The following is a 20,772-nucleotide window of genomic DNA, read 5'->3' on the forward strand; positions in this document are numbered from 1 at the left end:
GGCTCTTACAGATGCTGATCCTTCCATAAGGAATCTTTTCGTACTGCATGGTCAGGATCGAACTCGTGGACACCAGCTCAAACTTAGAGGTGAATCATTTAAGACCACTGCCCGACAGTATTTTTTACCTTTAAGAGTATTTCACAAATGGAACTCGTTGCCGGATAAGTTGTTAGACTGCACGTCGGTCTTACAATTCAAAATTAATTTGGACAAGTACCTAAACCTGTTATGAACTGCAAAGCTCTCTTTTAAGAGGAACGGTAATTGAATTAGCCGTTTAATCAGTTATTGCTCATTCCCACTTGTAATACCATCATTAACGTAGCGCGGGCAATACAGGGTATATCCCTCTGCTCGATCGCCCTTCTAATAATAATAATAATAATAAATCATATAAATGGAGGTAAAGGCAATCGCTTCATCAATGCCAAGAGATGAGGCATCGCAATCAACTAACAGCATGTTTGATAAAGATATACTGTCAGTAGGTAGCTACTTTTAAATTATTGAAATGAAAAAATATAACACGGGTAGAATACAGGAACCGCAATATAATTACTGCAGTGAGTGCATGCAGAAATTAATTCTGTGTTATTTTGTGTAATACACTCGAATAATATGTGCCCATTTTTTTTTTGCTAATTTTAAACCGTGTACCCATGGTGACGAGTGTTCTCCGGTCCCTCAACTAGGATAACTGTAAGTAACCAATCATCAAAGTTGTTATTTAAATTATTGAAGGGAAAAGTTGTAAATCCCTATCAAAACCGTAGTGGTTTTAATAGGAATAAACCTAGAATCAATATCGTTTCTGATGTAATTATTAGACCTGCTAATTCAAAATTAATCAAAAATGATGAGACACAATTTGAACAATTTGCCAAGTCGTCTTTAAGTCAAGTTTTGACGAAAGATTGCCTTAAAGAGGATTTGATTAAATGTAGTCAGTTAAGTGTAAAAAAGAAGCAATTAGCGCTGTTGCTAATAATGTTCAAATTGTTTAGGGAGATGATGGTCTATGGCCTTCCTTCATCATAGGCATCAATGATATACAACCATCTGAATCCAAGATTGGTGTCGAAATTAACAACACGCCTCTCTTAATTCAATAAAAATCCACCAATGATATCCAGTCTATGCTGAAGATTCTGCTAAGTTCCAGTAGCTGTACGTCCAAGAAGAATTGAATATTATTCAAATTAAATTCGACTTTCAAAAAAACGATTTGCGAACTATTCCAAATTTCTAGGATTTATTTGGCTAAGACAACATCCAAAATGTCCATATGTCCACTTATATTTTACAGTGGACACCAAAGAACATCTTCCCTTAAATCTATACAAGATAGCCTTTAGACGAAACTCGTAAAGCTCACAAGCCATGTTATTTGGAAACTCCCCAAACCTTCAAAAAGGTCAAAAAACTGCGGCTGCATACCCACACACGGTGGAAAAGGAGGTGCCTGAAGTGGAGACTAGAAGATTGAGCAAAAATTCTTATGAAAAACTGAATTCTTGCTCATGAAACATCAACAACCTTTCAAAACGGGAAGAAGAATTGGAGAAGATCAAAAAACCAATAAATGGATTCACCAAACACAAATTAAACATAAATAAAGGAAGAAATTATTTCCAAAAATATATCATAAAAACTCATATTTTTCAATGACGAACTAATATCAGAAAATCGTCATTTCTCGTCATCAGTGTCCAGTTTTACCAGTCCGATGCAGTCAGAAAGCCCACTTGCTTAATCAAGAATATTTATACGCAAATTAATGTACATATATTATTGTACAGATGTCTTCCTTGATATTTCTACAATTATCCAGGAAATTAACCTGTGTTTTATGCAAGAGAATCACAATCCCTAAATATTGCTTTTTGAACAGAATGAAAAACAAGCCTTCATATAGAAAGATAAATGTAAATAGTTAAGTTAGATTACAGACTTTTAGAAAAGCCATGTGTTATTAGAACCCATGTTTTTCACTAAAGAGGGAGTGGTTGTGACCGACTAAAAGCCCTTTTTTTCTGTTAGAAATATTGTCAGATCGAAGCATTTCGAATTGCTGTTTCCCGGTCCCTCAACTAGGAGATCTGTAAGTAGCAAGTAACAAACGTTATTACTTAAACTATTAATCCCTGTAAAAACCATAGTGGTTTGAATAGGGATGAACCTAGAATCAACATCATTTTGATGTAATTATTAGACCTGCTAATTCAAAATTAATCAAAAATGATGAGACACAATTTGAACAATTTGCTAAGTCGTCTTCCAGTCGAGTTTTGACGAAAGATTGCCTTAAAGAGGATTTAATTGAATGTAGTCAGTTAAGTGTAAAAGAGAAGCAATTAGCGCAGTTGCTAATAATATTCAAATTGTTTAGGGAGATGATGTTCTACGGTCATTTCTTCATCACAACCTGAAAATAAATTATAGTTACCATTCACGCAATACCTGGCTCAACGTGGTATTGAAAACAATTATTCGAACGACATCTCGTGAAGCTTAATAGAACAGTCTATTAAGGATTCACAGATTATTGAGGAAAATGATGTTCTACCAGAGAAATTGGCTGTGGTAGAGGCCGAAAATAACATCATTCGATCACCACAACCATCACCACCATCGTTACCTATAATATTATCACAGGGCGTCAATCACATGTAACCTTCTGGATCCGAGGTTGATGTGGAAGTTAACATCACACCACTCCCTCAACGTCCAAATCGATCGATCAGATGAGTATTATTACTCAGAGGGTCACTGACGCACTGGCAGAGGGCAATTTAATAACAATGCATTTTAGGGAAATTTAATAATAAGGTTGAGAATAGGGTGGAGGGTGGAAAGGTTGATGTCGCAGACAAAAGCGACATCATTCCACCCACCCCCCTCGCTCGCCCATTTTACGATCAAGGAGGCGTCGGCGCCCTAGAAAGCCCCGCAAACTTAACTTAATTTTGTTTATTAGTACCTATTAGAAAAATTGTAGATATAGAAGATCTGAGGAAGGCGTGCATGTAAATAATTAACATAATTTTGTTTATTAGTACCTATTGGAATAATTGTAGATATAGAAGAACTCAGGAAGGCGTGCATGTTATTAATCTAAAGTGTTTTTATTTAAGCGTAGCATTATTTAGCACAAGACTAAAAATCATTACGTTTCTAAGAGAAATTTTATGAGGATGTTGAAAATGACATCATTCAACCCTCTAAATTTTCATCGCCCATCCTGGATTGAAACTCACCCATTTTACCTTTTGGCGGGATCTAATGCGGTTGTGGGTGAAGAAATTTGTCCTATCAATAATTCAGTTACTGATGGGTTAAATGTACTTGATAATTAGTTAGTTAGCCTCGTTGAGCTAACTATATTAGTTATTTTGAATACAGTGAGATTTTTTTGTGAACCTCCCAGAGAGGTATAATGCATTTACCGACAGACAATTAACAGAATTGTGTGGTTCTACATACTACATAGTAAACAAAAGACAAGAAGAAAGTAAATCATATAAATGGAGGTAAAGGCAATCGCTTCATCAATGCCAAGAGATGAGGCATCGCAATCAACTAACAGCATGTTTGATAAAGATATACTGTCAGTAGTTACCTACTTTTAAATTATTGAAATGAAAAAATATAATACGGGTAGAATGTCGAAACTGCAATATAATTGCTGCAGTGAGTGCATGCAGAAATTAATTCTGTGTTATTTTGTGTAATACACTCGAATAATATGTGCCCATTTTTTTTGCTAATTTTAAACCGTGTACCCATGGTTGACGAGTGTTCTCAGTGACCCGGTCCCTGAACTAGGACAACTGTAAGTAACCAGTCATCAAAGTTATTATTTAAAGTATTGAAGGGAAAACTTGCAAATCCCTATCAAAACCGTAGTGGTTTTAATAGGGATAAACCTAGAACTAATATCGTTTCTGATGTAATTATTAGACCTGCTAATTCAAAATTAATCAAAAATGATGAGACACAATTTAAACAATTTGCCAAGTCGTTTTTAAGTCAAGTTTTGACGAAAGATTGCCTTAAAGAGGATTTGATTAAATGTAGTCAGTTAAGTGTAAAAAAGAAGCAATTAGCGCTGTTGCTAATAATGTTCAAATTGTTTAGGGAGATGATGGTCTATGGCCTTCCTTCATCATAGGCATCAATGATATACAACCATCTGAATCCAAGATTGGTGTCGAAATTAACAACACGCCTCTCTTAATTCAATTAAAATCCGCCAATGATATCCAGTCTATGCAGAAGATTCTGCTAAGTTCCAGTAGCTGTACGTCCAAGAAGAATTGAATATTATTCAAATTAAATTCGACTTTCAAAAAAACGATTTGCGAACTATTCCAAATTTCTAGGATTTATTTGGCTAAAACAACATCCAAAATGTCCATATGTCCATTTATATTTTGCAGTAGACACCAAAGAACATCTTCCCTTAAATCTATACAAGATACACCTTTAGACGAAACTCGTAAAGCTCACAAGCCATGTTATTTGGAAACTCCCCAAACCTTCAAAAAGGTCAAAAAACTGCGGCTGCATACCCACACACGGTGGGAGTGGAGGTGCCTGAAGTGGAGACTAGAAGATTGAGCAAAAATTCTTATGAAGAACTGAATTCTTGCTCATGAAACATCAACAACCTTTCAAAACGGGAAGAAGAATTGGAGAAGATCAAAAAGCCAATAAATGGATTCACCAAACACAAATTAATAGATCGGAGAATAGTATGAAAATGCTCATCAAGTGTACGAGCATTACTTCCAAGACCAATCTTCACTAAATATTTGGACTGATAATTGAAGATCACCTAACTCAACCTCTCTTTTTACGTTTCACTGTTGCCGCAAATCTTGCCGCAAATCTGGATTTTTTGGAAAATGTGTTGGCCAATCTGTTAGAACAGATTTACGGAATTTACAAATTCTCTAAACGTAAATAAAGGAAGAAATTATTTACAATAATATATCATAAAAACTCATATTTTTCAATGACGAACTTAAATTAGAAAATCGTCATTTCTCGTCATCAGTGTCCAGTTTTACCAGTCCGATGCAGTTAGAAAGCCCACTTGCTTAATCAAGAATATTTAATTATAAATTAATGTACACATATTATTGTACAATGTCTTCCTTGATATTTCTACAATTATCCAGGAAATTAACCTGTCTTTTATGCAAGAGAATTACAATCCCTAAATTTTGCTTCTTGAACTAAATGAAAAATAAACCTTCATATAGAAAAATGATTGTAAGTTGTTAACTTAGATTATAGACATTTAGAAAAGCCATGTGTTATTTAAACCCATGTTTTTCAGAAAAGGGAGTGGTTATGACGTACTAAAAACCCTACTCAAGATCGTCACTGTCTCATCAATCCGAAGCATTTCGAAAGGCCAGTGGCAACGTGGTAAATTTATAAGCTGTGATTACTTGAAGTAAATGTTTATTTATATATGCGTTTTCCTAAACAAATTAATAAACTTCTCAAAAACTTAACCACTGATTTTACGGAATTATATAAAAAATGTAATAATGAAGAGTTTAAAATAAAACAATCATTGATAAAAAATGAAGATCTTGTAATTAATGATGATTCTCGCTTAAGCAACTTAAACAAATTTAGTATTAACTTATGAGGGAAGTAAATCATGTGTCATCTGTAATAGTCTTAATTTATAAACAATGTGTGAAAACCCATATTTTCTTTATTATCTCACTTTTATTTTACCTTTTACACTATGCCTTCACTTTATTTCATTTTAATAAGTTAGTTATTTATTAGGTGAGGGTCCTGTGATCAAATAAATTTCACTCGTTCTGATCGTGAGCGAACAATGTAGAGCTACCTCGAATTTTAATCAAAGAAAACGTTGATATAATCCCTATAAGAGCAATCTAATAATGTTTCTAACCAAAAATCAATAAAACCAATAAACCAAAAATAATCAGACAAAATTTAAGCAATTTTATATTTATAATTGCTTTTAATAGTTGACAGAAGTTCGTTATCAACGCCAAGCCACAATTAGAAGAGCACTAGCTGCCCAGTCATGAAATGTAAGTTATGACTCGTTTAACTATTAATTCATTATCCTTCGTAATAATATGCTTAAAATAACTTAAGTCTAGGTCTAGTGAGTTCAAGAGTCGAGTTACGAACGAAAGCTCTTCTAAAAGTTGAATTAAGAAGTTTTCAACGTTTAACTCTCCTGGAAGTAACTATGAGATCAAATTTTCTTGAAGATGAAGCAAATATATAATACTTCAAAAGAAGAACTGCAGTAGCTTACTTTATAACGTTAGTAACTGTACTTTCATTACTTGGCCAATATGGCAAAAGTAAGCTAAGCAATGTAACACTGGTATCAAAGTCGATTACGTGGTTTGACTCTGAACTAAAACAAATCCGTGATAAACTTTTCTTTCTAAATGACCTATATTCTATAACTAAAAGTGATAATGTTAAAGCGGCCAGATTTAATTACCGCACTGCCATTAAAAACGCCAAAATTAAGGCAAATGATACCTTTATAAAATCCTCTAAAAACACTTCTGGTGCCATGTGGACTGTAATAAATTCAAAACGTCGTCGGAACATAAACTGTGATAAGAGTGACTGTGATATTACTGCAAATGATTTTATTGTATATTTTACTAATGTTGCGAAAACTGTGATAGATAAAGTTCCAAAACCTGACTGTGATCCTATTGTATTTACAAGTATGTGTTATAACAATAATGTAAAAGTCCCGTATTTTGGTTTTAGTGAGGTTTCGTGTATTCAAGTAAGAGATGCAATTAATGATCTGAAAAATAGTACGAGTAAAGATTGGTATGGTTTCAGTAGTGATATTGTGAAAACAGTAAAGGACGTTATTTTGTGTCCTCTTACTAAATTAATTAATAACTGTATAAGAACATCTACTTTTCCTAACACATGTTCATAAAAAATCTGACAAAAATGATATTAACAATTTTCGACACCATTTCGCTAACACCAATATTTTCAAAATGAAATACTAAAAATAGTCTTAGTCCAGCAATTGACACGGCACTTTGAAGATAACAATTTGTTGTGTCCACATCAGTTTGGTTTCAGAATACAAAGAAGCACAGTAGTGATGGTCCGGTGATGGGAAAGAGAAACTCCAGCACTTTACTTCTAACTACTACTATAATTTATTAAAATTTGGAATTTGGAATTGACATTAGGTCGTATAGTAACAACTAACTTATTCTGACTGCTCTATAACATAAAAATGATTTCTTATATATAGAGGGATGAAAGGCGATAAGCGGAAGAATGTACAAATAAAGTGAACTCGAGATAGTAAAGTAATTAGGTACAAAGTTGAACATGCCGGATGTAGATGATACAAATTAAATTTAAGACGTTTGCTAATGATAATTAAAGATGTTTACTAATGATAATGATAATTATAACGTTAAAGGGATATTTATAATGGGTACATTACACCTCCCTCCGTAAAAGAAAATTAAGAATACGATTTATCGGTTCTTAATTTTGGTAGTGATGACGATGTATTTGGCGCAACCGGACTTATATCTACTGCTGATGAATGAGATTCTGAATGTGAGCCTGCTGAACTATCATATTTTACATTATAAGATGGAGCTGATGATGATTTTTTACATAGATTAAATATCGAGTGATTTGAGTGACGTTTCTTACAATATTTAGACAGCGAATATAATGAGAATATTATGAAAATTACGAAAATCAAAAGAAAAATATGATTAGTATAACTAGTATCCTGGAAGAAAGTTAAATCTTTATTTAATAATAATTCGTCTGTTGATTTGGCAATATCTTGTAATTTATGGCTTGCTTCTTTTAATGTGTCGATGTGAAGATTAGTAGGTGTTATAGGTAATAGATTTAAAGAAAAATTTTTTGTTTGAGTTAAATTAATGCAACAATCGTCATTTAATTTTAACTGAGGTACAACAGCATTGTGTGTACTATTACGAATTGTTTTATCGGTTAAGAAAGTTGCGGAACTTGTGTATAATTTACAATTTGAGTTAATTTTTAAAATTCCAGTATTTTCTAAGAAAAGGGTTATGTGTGACATTTGAAAGCAATTTAAGGTGATATCAGTTCTTTTGGGTAAAATATAAATCCATGTATTCGGTTTATCCAATTTATGCCAAATTTCTAAGCGAGAGGTTATAATTCTTATGTTGCAATTTATTGGGATATTGAGAGGAGATTTTAAAAGTTCGGTTTCACATATAGGTCTAGAATTTGTATAGTAGAAAGGTTCCGAAGTTACACAAATAAAAGTTGATTCATCTAAATTTTGACAATTAGTTAACTCATTTAAACCTAAATACAAATTATGGTTTTCGGAGATTGCTAGATAATTGAATGACGGTAAAATAAATTTATAATAAGAGGTTGAGTTGTCTAAAACCGGTAATGGAATTAATTTATAAAGATTAAATTGATTTCGATTTACAAGAGGTATTGATAGAACATAGCCAATTCTGTTGTCGGTGAAGAAACATTTGATTGTGAGTAATTCTAAATATTTGTGTGCATTTTCGCGGCTAACTGGTAAAGGATACGTAGATGAACTAGGTAAATGTGGAATTGTTTTACTCAATTCTTCGATCAATTGAAATGGTGTTATGACATAAGGGTGTAAAATGTTTGATCTAGAAAGTAAAATCGTGTCCATAACGGTCGTTATTTCGTTTTGTAATGTTGTAATAACTAGATTTAATAAAGAAAAGTGTTCGTCTAAATTTTGTTTTAATTCTAATGCAAGATACCTATTGTTTCGTCTTTTCCTTCTAAATTTACTCGTTCCGTTTTTCAAAGTTATTTAAATTATACTCGCGATTTTTCTAGTTCAAAAATTTATTTCTTTTCAAAAAATAATTCCTGTTTTAATTTTGTTAATACTACTATATTTACAAATATTATAACTGATAATTTTGAATTTTTCTTTTCTAATAGTGTTCGTTTGGTATCATCTGTTAATCAATTAAACCAAATTTCACCGATACTTTTCTCAGAAGACGATTGCGGGTACTATTTTGAACCAGCCGCTACATATCCAACATCACCCAATCTTATCCTTTATTTAGCTATTATCTCCTTAATTTTTGCTTCCTTTTGTATATATCACATTTTCAAAATTATAACTTCGCATAATGAGTACCAGGTCATCCGTTAATTCTCCTTCCCGTCGTTTTCCTCCTTTGCCAATTCGTCGTCCGCTATTGAACCGGTTTTTGAATCCTGTTTATACTACTCGTCGCTTCGTTCCCAGGGCTAATACTGCTATTATAACTAACACTCCTATTAATACTAACCCTTTGAAGCACAGTGGTTACTCAGTAAAACCACCTTTTTAAATTTATTTTACTCCTATTCAGCATTCTGGTATCTCGCTGAAACCACATAAGGCATGCGTACTAAGATGCCTGTTTTAGAAATTGCCTAACTTATACTTTTTTCAACCTCGAAATTAAAGTTGTGTCGATGTTTGTATTGGGACTTGCTCCTGCTGTATCAATGTCGTGATAGTGACTCATTTTATTATTATTATCGTTTATTCACAGTTAAATAAGGGTAAGTAAATTCTGTAAATTGTTGCTATAAATATTTTACTTGTTGTAACGACAGGCGCATGTTCAATTTTTGTTTACATTTTGAGGTAAATAGTAATATGCAGGTGGTTGTACAGTGATACCACTATGCAGTAAATGTTTTATTTTTTACAGACATGAGTAATGCCTTTCTTTGAGGAAGAGCAAGCTCGTCTTCAAAGACTTGTTGACGTTCTAGATGAAATACCATCCGACCCAGAGTCTATTGATGAAGAAGAAGATGACGTGGATGAAGATATTGAAGGCACGTATGTAATTGGTACAGACAATGTATTACAGCGTGTAGATAACATTTTGCAACCAGAAGAACATGTTCCAGGTGAGTTTATATTGCTCTGATTTTTTGTATACTAAGCCAAATGATGATTACTGATTAGACATTAATGGCATTGAAGAAAATGATGACAACCAGTCTCAGAATGATGATCACGACGTTTCTGACGACGATACTCCCATTGCTGTTAGACTTTACAGGAAAGGAATTACTTGGTCTGATGATTATCCAAACATAGCAAGAAAAAATGAGTTTAGGGAACATACAGGTCCAAACATAGAAGCAGAAGAACCTATTGATGTATTTCTGTCACTATTTACTGAGGAACTTATAGATACACTGGTTTATGAAACTAATCTTTATAACACGCAGAATAATGGTGGCATAATTACTAATCCTACAAACAAGGAAGAAATAAAAAAGTTCTTAGGAGTTAATATCCTTATGGGAATAAAAAAATTACCCTCTTATCGGGATTACTGGTCGTCGTCATTGGAACTTAGAGATTCTTACATAGCATCTACTATGTCTGTGAACAGATTTGGTTGGCTTCTTTCAAACTTGCATATAAATGACAATTCTAAAATGCCAACCAGAGACTCTCCAAATTACGATAAATTATACAAAGTCAGACCCCTGTTAGAAAAGTTAACAGAGACGTACAAAACCTGCTACGCTCCAAGTGAATTTCAGGCAATAGATGAATCGATGATTCCGTTCAAGGGCAGAAGCTGTCTCAAACAATATATGCCCGATAAACCCACTAAGCGAGGTTATAAGGTGTGGGTACGTGCAGATAGTTATGGTTACGTTGTACAATTTCAAATTTACGAAGGAAAAAGAAAAGATATCGTAGAAAAAAATCTTGGACTTCGAGTAGTCAAAGAATTGACAATAGACTTAGTTGGCAAAAATTACTCAGTATATTTCGATAATTTTTTCAGTTCAGTAGAACTACTTATTTATCTCCAACAAAATAAAATCAATGCAGCTGCTACTACCAGACCAAATAGAAAGAATTTTCCAAAAGATTTTCCAACTGACAAAGAAATGATTCGTGGCAATTTTGCTTGGAGATCAACACGTACTGGTATAACGGCTACAAAATGGAAAGACAGAAAAGGAATACATTTTCTTTCAAACATGCACAGTCCATTGACAGAAACTTCAGTGAGGAGAAAAGAACACGACGGTTCAACGAAACAAATCGCTTGTCCAGCAGTTGTTCAGGACTACAACAAACACATGGGTTGTGTGGACAAAGCAGACATGTTAAAAACAATATATTGTATTGATAGAAAGTCGCGCAAATGGTGGCACCGTATATTTTTCCACATGTTGGACACGACGGTGGTAAATACATTTATCATCTACTCACAACTTACGGAAGGAAAAAAGCTTACACTCAAGCAATTGCGCCTTGCTATTGCAATATCTCTTATCGGCATTCCACAGAGAGAAAAAGTTGGACGTAAATCATCAACCCCTGTTCACCATTTTAAAACTTACGTCTCACAAGAAGTAAGATACAACAAGTCGGAACATTTGCCTGTCAGAACAACATCTCGAAGATGTGGACATTGTTCCACAGTAGCAGAAGTTCATAGGACAAAATGGGCTTGCTCCGTATGCAAAGTTGCCCTATGCCTCTCTGATAACAGGAACTGTTTTCTTGGATTTCATACAAAATAAATAATATTTAGATTTTTTGCTAATTAATTAATTTCCTTTTCGTTGCATAGTGGTTTTTACGGTAAACCACCCCTCAAAAAAATTCAAAATTTTGAAAAAAAAATTTTTTTTGGCAAGCACTGTTTTTTGCTATCTAACAACTAAAGAAAAATGCTATTAAAAATGTTCATACCTCACTTTCTGGAAATGTGTGCTTTAAAGGGCTAACCCAAAAAAAAATAATAAAAAATCATTTAAAAAAAATATTGATTTTATTCATCGCGCATTTAATACTTTTTCAAAATCTATTTCCGATCCCTTTATTCTGTTACTTTTTTCACTACTCGGTGTTTCTATTTTTTTACACAGCACTGACCCAGAAAAATCTCTTTTTAAACCATTAATTATTAAACTTCAACACAATCCTTCTACTAAATCTGTTGGTGATTGGATTGATACTAATATTTCTAAATTTTTCGGTCTTATTACTTCATTTGGTTTCTATTTTCTTTATCCAAAATCTAATTCTGCTATATTAGTTCTATTATCTTCTATACTTATTATATTGCTTCCTCCTCAACATATCTTTATATATATAACTAACCTTATACTCATGTTACTTTATACAAAATTAAATGTTAAATCCGATAAATTTATTATCTTGTTTTTCGCTATTTTTGTTAATTTCTATATTTATATCTTATGACTATCCCCAAGCGATATCTTTATTGACAATGAAAATTCATACACATCCCACTTCTGACACCAATTTTGTGATGGTCCGGTGATGGGAAAGAGAAACTCCAGCACTTTACTTCTAACTACTACTATAATTTATTAAAATTTGGAATTTGGAATTGACATTAGGTCGTATAGTAACAACTAACTTATTCTGACTGCTCTATAACATAAAAATGATTTCTTATATATAGAGGGATGAAAGGCGATAAGCGGAAGAATGTACAAATAAAGTGAACTCGAGATAGTAAAGTAATTAGGTACAAAGTTGAACATGCCGGATGTAGATGATACAAATTAAATTTAAGACGTTTGCTAATGATAATTAAAGATGTTTACTAATGATAATGATAATTATAACGTTAAAGGGATATTTATAATGGGTACATTACACCTCCCTCCGTAAAAGAAAATTAAGAATACGATTTATCGGTTCTTAATTTTGGTAGTGATGACGATGTATTTGGCGCAACCGGACTTATATCTACTGCTGATGAATGAGATTCTGAATGTGAGCCTGCTGAACTATCATATTTTACATTATAAGATGGAGCTGATGATGATTTTTTACATAGATTAAATATCGAGTGATTTGAGTGACGTTTCTTACAATATTTAGACAGCGAATATAATGAGAATATTATGAAAATTACGAAAATCAAAAGAAAAATATGATTAGTATAACTAGTATCCTGGAAGAAAGTTAAATCTTTATTTAATAATAATTCGTCTGTTGATTTGGCAATATCTTGTAATTTATGGCTTGCTTCTTTTAATGTGTCGATGTGAAGATTAGTAGGTGTTATAGGTAATAGATTTAAAGAAAAATTTTTTGTTTGAGTTAAATTAATGCAACAATCGTCATTTAATTTTAACTGAGGTACAACAGCATTGTGTGTACTATTACGAATTGTTTTATCGGTTAAGAAAGTTGCGGAACTTGTGTATAATTTACAATTTGAGTTAATTTTTAAAATTCCAGTATTTTCTAAGAAAAGGGTTATGTGTGACATTTGAAAGCAATTTAAGGTGATATCAGTTCTTTTGGGTAAAATATAAATCCATGTATTCGGTTTATCCAATTTATGCCAAATTTCTAAGCGAGAGGTTATAATTCTTATGTTGCAATTTATTGGGATATTGAGAGGAGATTTTAAAAGTTCGGTTTCACATATAGGTCTAGAATTTGTATAGTAGAAAGGTTCCGAAGTTACACAAATAAAAGTTGATTCATCTAAATTTTGACAATTAGTTAACTCATTTAAACCTAAATACAAATTATGGTTTTCGGAGATTGCTAGATAATTGAATGACGGTAAAATAAATTTATAATAAGAGGTTGAGTTGTCTAAAACCGGTAATGGAATTAATTTATAAAGATTAAATTGATTTCGATTTACAAGAGGTATTGATAGAACATAGCCAATTCTGTTGTCGGTGAAGAAACATTTGATTGTGAGTAATTCTAAATATTTGTGTGCATTTTCGCGGCTAACTGGTAAAGGATACGTAGATGAACTAGGTAAATGTGGAATTGTTTTACTCAATTCTTCGATCAATTGAAATGGTGTTATGACATAAGGGTGTAAAATGTTTGATCTAGAAAGTAAAATCGTGTCCATAACGGTCGTTATTTCGTTTTGTAATGTTGTAATAACTAGATTTAATAAAGAAAAGTGTTCGTCTAAATTTTGTTTTAATTCTAATGCAAGATACCTATTGTTTCGTCTTTTCCTTCTAAATTTACTCGTTCCGTTTTTCAAAGTTATTTAAATTATACTCGCGATTTTTCTAGTTCAAAAATTTATTTCTTTTCAAAAAATAATTCCTGTTTTAATTTTGTTAATACTACTATATTTACAAATATTATAACTGATAATTTTGAATTTTTCTTTTCTAATAGTGTTCGTTTGGTATCATCTGTTAATCAATTAAACCAAATTTCACCGATACTTTTCTCAGAAGACGATTGCGGGTACTATTTTGAACCAGCCGCTACATATCCAACATCACCCAATCTTATCCTTTATTTAGCTATTATCTCCTTAATTTTTGCTTCCTTTTGTATATATCACATTTTCAAAATTATAACTTCGCATAATGAGTACCAGGTCATCCGTTAATTCTCCTTCCCGTCGTTTTCCTCCTTTGCCAATTCGTCGTCCGCTATTGAACCGGTTTTTGAATCCTGTTTATACTACTCGTCGCTTCGTTCCCAGGGCTAATACTGCTATTATAACTAACACTCCTATTAATACTAACCCTTTGAAGCACAGTGGTTACTCAGTAAAACCACCTTTTTAAATTTATTTTACTCCTATTCAGCATTCTGGTATCTCGCTGAAACCACATAAGGCATGCGTACTAAGATGCCTGTTTTAGAAATTGCCTAACTTATACTTTTTTCAACCTCGAAATTAAAGTTGTGTCGATGTTTGTATTGGGACTTGCTCCTGCTGTATCAATGTCGTGATAGTGACTCATTTTATTATTATTATCGTTTATTCACAGTTAAATAAGGGTAAGTAAATTCTGTAAATTGTTGCTATAAATATTTTACTTGTTGTAACGACAGGCGCATGTTCAATTTTTGTTTACATTTTGAGGTAAATAGTAATATGCAGGTGGTTGTACAGTGATACCACTATGCAGTAAATGTTTTATTTTTTACAGACATGAGTAATGCCTTTCTTTGAGGAAGAGCAAGCTCGTCTTCAAAGACTTGTTGACGTTCTAGATGAAATACCATCCGACCCAGAGTCTATTGATGAAGAAGAAGATGACGTGGATGAAGATATTGAAGGCACGTATGTAATTGGTACAGACAATGTATTACAGCGTGTAGATAACATTTTGCAACCAGAAGAACATGTTCCAGGTGAGTTTATATTGCTCTGATTTTTTGTATACTAAGCCAAATGATGATTACTGATTAGACATTAATGGCATTGAAGAAAATGATGACAACCAGTCTCAGAATGATGATCACGACGTTTCTGACGACGATACTCCCATTGCTGTTAGACTTTACAGGAAAGGAATTACTTGGTCTGATGATTATCCAAACATAGCAAGAAAAAATGAGTTTAGGGAACATACAGGTCCAAACATAGAAGCAGAAGAACCTATTGATGTATTTCTGTCACTATTTACTGAGGAACTTATAGATACACTGGTTTATGAAACTAATCTTTATAACACGCAGAATAATGGTGGCATAATTACTAATCCTACAAACAAGGAAGAAATAAAAAAGTTCTTAGGAGTTAATATCCTTATGGGAATAAAAAAATTACCCTCTTATCGGGATTACTGGTCGTCGTCATTGGAACTTAGAGATTCTTACATAGCATCTACTATGTCTGTGAACAGATTTGGTTGGCTTCTTTCAAACTTGCATATAAATGACAATTCTAAAATGCCAACCAGAGACTCTCCAAATTACGATAAATTATACAAAGTCAGACCCCTGTTAGAAAAGTTAACAGAGACGTACAAAACCTGCTACGCTCCAAGTGAATTTCAGGCAATAGATGAATCGATGATTCCGTTCAAGGGCAGAAGCTGTCTCAAACAATATATGCCCGATAAACCCACTAAGCGAGGTTATAAGGTGTGGGTACGTGCAGATAGTTATGGTTACGTTGTACAATTTCAAATTTACGAAGGAAAAAGAAAAGATATCGTAGAAAAAAATCTTGGACTTCGAGTAGTCAAAGAATTGACAATAGACTTAGTTGGCAAAAATTACTCAGTATATTTCGATAATTTTTTCAGTTCAGTAGAACTACTTATTTATCTCCAACAAAATAAAATCAATGCAGCTGCTACTACCAGACCAAATAGAAAGAATTTTCCAAAAGATTTTCCAACTGACAAAGAAATGATTCGTGGCAATTTTGCTTGGAGATCAACACGTACTGGTATAACGGCTACAAAATGGAAAGACAGAAAAGGAATACATTTTCTTTCAAACATGCACAGTCCATTGACAGAAACTTCAGTGAGGAGAAAAGAACACGACGGTTCAACGAAACAAATCGCTTGTCCAGCAGTTGTTCAGGACTACAACAAACACATGGGTTGTGTGGACAAAGCAGACATGTTAAAAACAATATATTGTATTGATAGAAAGTCGCGCAAATGGTGGCACCGTATATTTTTCCACATGTTGGACACGACGGTGGTAAATACATTTATCATCTACTCACAACTTACGGAAGGAAAAAAGCTTACACTCAAGCAATTGCGCCTTGCTATTGCAATATCTCTTATCGGCATTCCACAGAGAGAAAAAGTTGGACGTAAATCATCAACCCCTGTTCACCATTTTAAAACTTACGTCTCACAAGAAGTAAGATACAACAAGTCGGAACATTTGCCTGTCAGAACAACATCTCGAAGATGTGGACATTGTTCCACAGTAGCAGAAGTTCATAGGACAAAATGGGCTTGCTCCGTATGCAAAGTTGCCCTATGCCTCTCTGATAACAGGAACTGTTTTCTTGGATTTCATACAAAATAAATAATATTTAGATTTTTTGCTAATTAATTAATTTCCTTTTCGTTGCATAGTGGTTTTTACGGTAAACCACCCCTCAAAAAAATTCAAAATTTTGAAAAAAAAATTTTTTTTGGCAAGCACTGTTTTTTGCTATCTAACAACTAAAGAAAAATGCTATTAAAAATGTTCATACCTCACTTTCTGGAAATGTGTGCTTTAAAGGGCTAACCCAAAAAAAAATAATAAAAAATCATTTAAAAAAAATATTGATTTTATTCATCGCGCATTTAATACTTTTTCAAAATCTATTTCCGATCCCTTTATTCTGTTACTTTTTTCACTACTCGGTGTTTCTATTTTTTTACACAGCACTGACCCAGAAAAATCTCTTTTTAAACCATTAATTATTAAACTTCAACACAATCCTTCTACTAAATCTGTTGGTGATTGGATTGATACTAATATTTCTAAATTTTTCGGTCTTATTACTTCATTTGGTTTCTATTTTCTTTATCCAAAATCTAATTCTGCTATATTAGTTCTATTATCTTCTATACTTATTATATTGCTTCCTCCTCAACATATCTTTATATATATAACTAACCTTATACTCATGTTACTTTATACAAAATTAAATGTTAAATCCGATAAATTTATTATCTTGTTTTTCGCTATTTTTGTTAATTTCTATATTTATATCTTATGACTATCCCCAAGCGATATCTTTATTGACAATGAAAATTCATACACATCCCACTTCTGACACCAATTTTGTGATGGTCCGGTGATGGGAAAGAGAAACTCCAGCACTTTACTTCTAACTACTACTATAATTTATTAAAATTTGGAATTTGGAATTGACATTAGGTCGTATAGTAACAACTAACTTATTCTGACTGCTCTATAACATAAAAATGATTTCTTATATATAGAGGGATGAAAGGCGATAAGCGGAAGAATGTACAAATAAAGTGAACTCGAGATAGTAAAGTAATTAGGTACAAAGTTGAACATGCCGGATGTAGATGATACAAATTAAATTTAAGACGTTTGCTAATGATAATTAAAGATGTTTACTAATGATAATGATAATTATAACGTTAAAGGGATATTTATAATGGGTACATTACACAGTTGATGCCATTACGGACTTTACGAACGAGATTCATGTTTGTTTTGAAAATACAAAGTTTGCAAAAGCCACATTCCTTGATTTAAGTAAGGCATTTGATTGTGTTTTTCATACCATATTAGTTGGCAAGTTGTTCTACTATAATATTCTTCCAAATAGTTGCAAATTATTATCTTCGTATTTAAGTGATCGACAACAAAGTGTCAACTTTAAAAATACTGTGTCTGAGAGTCTTCCTGTTGAGTGTGGTGTCCCTCAAGGATCTGTCTTGGGTCCTTTACTTTTCTTAATATACGTTAATGAATTTCCTTATTGTTTAAAGAACACCAAAGTGACATTATTTGCGGATGATACGTCACTACTCAACAGTGGTGAGACCTTGGACACAGCTACAGCAAACAGTGATCAAGCGAAATTGTTGGCCAGCAAATGGTTTTCTTCGAATCAACTGGGCTTGAATACAACAAAAACAGTTGATATGTTGTTTACATTAAAAAACTGCAGTAACATTGATGAAAATTTCAAAAGGTCTACTAATATTTTGGGTATCACCATAGATGACAAGTTACTATGGGACCATCAAGGTAACACGCTTGCAACGAAAGTGAGCAAATTAACATTTTTATTTAGACAGTTAGTGAACAATATATCTCTATCAACTGTTAGAGTTGCACAGTTTGCCCTTGTTCAGTCAGTTCTTTCATATAGTATTCTAATGTGGGGCCATTCTTCTTGTCGGCATCGATTGTTCTCATTACAGAGACGAATAATTCGAATTATAAGTGGTTTAGAATATCGGGCAGACTGTAGATCTACTTTTCGAACTCAAAGAATTTTGACTTTACCATCACTGTCTGCTTTATGTTAAACAAAATACCCAAACTTTTCGATACTATTCTGAAAACCATGCTTATAATACTAGTATTGGTGACAAGCTCATTCCAAAATTCAATAGCCTAAAACGGAACCAAACTGGACCAAGATATTATTGCACTTTTTTTTTACAATTAAAAATGACATTTACATTTAATACATTTACACACAGCATCGATGATTAACATCTTTTTCTTCCACGACACTATGTCATTTCCAACCAAATTTGTATGCCCTAAATGCAAAGGCGAAAGAGATATTAAAGGGAGAAATTGTCCCGTAAAATACGTTTAATGGGTCCTTAGAACCCACCAGTATTACTATTTAAGTATTTGGTATATAGGTTTTTATAAATATATTGTTTTTTTAATAAAGATCACAATTATACATACTACATATTTTAACGACTATAGCACGAATAAGAAACATCTTGTTCTTCCTCGAAACTATGTCTACTGCATTCAAGAATGATTGAGCACCTTCGAATGCATAAAAGAAATAAACTCTCAGAAAAGTATTAACTGTTATGAACAGTTTTCAAGAGGCATGTAGCTAACTTCACCTGTTAGACGATTCGAATACATACGATAAAGTACTAAATGAAATAGTTCTTATAAAACATGCTTTTCAAACATTATATGGCTTTTTTCGGAGATAACGAAGAGATTGCAGAACAGAAAGCCTACTGTACCATATTAAAATGTATACTTCCAACGGACCAACTTACCGACCATTCCATCGATGGAGGAGTTAGAGTTGCCTGAGGTTACACTAGTATAGTAGTTTGAATGATTATAATATTTGTAATTGTGCATTGTTTGCATGTCTTTTCTTGGGCATAGGTAATTTGAAGCTGGTTTTCATGATAAATCATACTATTATATAACATGATAAGACAATAATTGTGTATGCTATTTAATCTTATCAACTACGACTTACCCCAACGATGAAGTAGTTCAAACGATGAAAAAGGCACTAATCAGTTATTGTAACGACACCAACGTTTATCACCCACGAAATTAAATTTAAAAAAGAAGTATACGGTATTAATAGTTCACATTAACACAACATCATGAGGTAGGTGGTTTGTCATAGACTCTTGAGACTGAAAACCAGAAAGATAAAATTAGTGTCTATTTATCTTTTACTTTTAACCCTACTAGATGGGCCAAGTATTTTGTTTTTATCTACAGACTCAAAAAAAATTCATTCAGTCATCTTCTGAACTGAAAACAATGTAAATGCAGTTCCATATTTTTATATAGTTTTGCTAAAAATATATTTAAAATATTTGAAAATAGTTGGCCATGGAAAAATTATTTCACATAAAAGGTGTGAATAATCTAGAAATTTGTGAATAGTTATTACAGTAAAAAATGTGAAATTATCAAAATAAGAAATGGTAAATTTATTTGCGATAGAGGTGACGTTGATAATGTTATATATTTTTACACCGCAGATGGAATTTCATTTTGGTGTTTGGATTCACATTTTTTTGTAAAATAAAATTTTATTGACAGGCAATCATACAATTAATACAATTTTTCTTTTTCCCACATTTCATGTTTAATTAGAAAATAGAATGTGAATATAAACTTGCCATTTTAAATCTAAAAACAAATAATTTTAATTAATCGCAAAAATTTCATTTATTAATAATTTAAAATGTTAGTTTTTTTAATATTAAAAAATAGTGTATTACACAAATAGAAAACAATTACTTTGCGAAAATGTCATACCCAAACTATGATTCCTATTTAAAAAATACAACTTAATGTTATTACAGCTAAACAAATGATTACAAAAAACACTGATAACATTACTAAATTCTCTGTAAAAAAAGTGCCTTTGTTTTTGTTTCAAATATGTATCTTTTAAAATAAAGAAGATATGATTTTTTTTAAGA

General features: G+C 32.4%; 3 protein-coding genes across 12 annotated transcripts in view; 2 read left to right on the forward strand and 1 right to left on the reverse strand.

The window, feature by feature from the left end:
* Window positions 1-20,772, reverse strand: part of LOC107399035 (uncharacterized) — a 119,766-nt gene that overhangs the window by 93,638 nt on the left and 5,356 nt on the right. For 9 of the 10 annotated variants that reach the window (XR_010333089.1, XR_010333091.1, XR_010333090.1 and 6 more), the window contains exon 2: window positions 19,806-19,971. The gene's annotated coding sequence lies outside the window, so the exon portion shown is untranslated. Of the gene's footprint in view, window positions 1-9; window positions 19,972-20,772 lie in introns of all 10 variants that reach the window. The other variant, XR_010333092.1, reaches the window with a different exon arrangement.
* On the forward strand, window positions 9,798-11,655 carry LOC135265434 (piggyBac transposable element-derived protein 4-like). Its single transcript, XM_064354929.1, has 2 exons — window positions 9,798-9,993; window positions 10,052-11,655. Exons 1-2 carry the CDS (start codon window positions 9,798-9,800, stop codon window positions 11,638-11,640), a joined length of 1,785 nt encoding a protein of 594 aa, XP_064210999.1. The 3' UTR covers window positions 11,641-11,655.
* LOC135265435 (piggyBac transposable element-derived protein 4-like) lies at window positions 15,040-16,897 on the forward strand. Its single transcript, XM_064354930.1, has 2 exons — window positions 15,040-15,235; window positions 15,294-16,897. Exons 1-2 carry the CDS (start codon window positions 15,040-15,042, stop codon window positions 16,880-16,882), a joined length of 1,785 nt encoding a protein of 594 aa, XP_064211000.1. The 3' UTR covers window positions 16,883-16,897.

The sequence above is a fragment of the Tribolium castaneum genome, chromosome 2 (genome assembly GCF_031307605.1).
Source record: "Tribolium castaneum strain GA2 chromosome 2, icTriCast1.1, whole genome shotgun sequence".
NCBI lineage: Eukaryota > Metazoa > Arthropoda > Insecta > Coleoptera > Tenebrionidae > Tribolium > Tribolium castaneum.

Coding starts and splice junctions, on each gene's coding strand:
- LOC135265435 (XM_064354930.1), top strand. CDS start 15,040: ATGCCTTTCTTTGAGGAAGAGCAAGCTCGTCTTCAAAGACTTGTTGAC. Junction 15,236..15,293: donor ACCAGAAGAACATGTTCCAG/GTGAGTTTATAT, acceptor ATTACTGATTAG/ACATTAATGGCATTGAAGAA.
- LOC135265434 (XM_064354929.1), top strand. CDS start 9,798: ATGCCTTTCTTTGAGGAAGAGCAAGCTCGTCTTCAAAGACTTGTTGAC. Junction 9,994..10,051: donor ACCAGAAGAACATGTTCCAG/GTGAGTTTATAT, acceptor ATTACTGATTAG/ACATTAATGGCATTGAAGAA.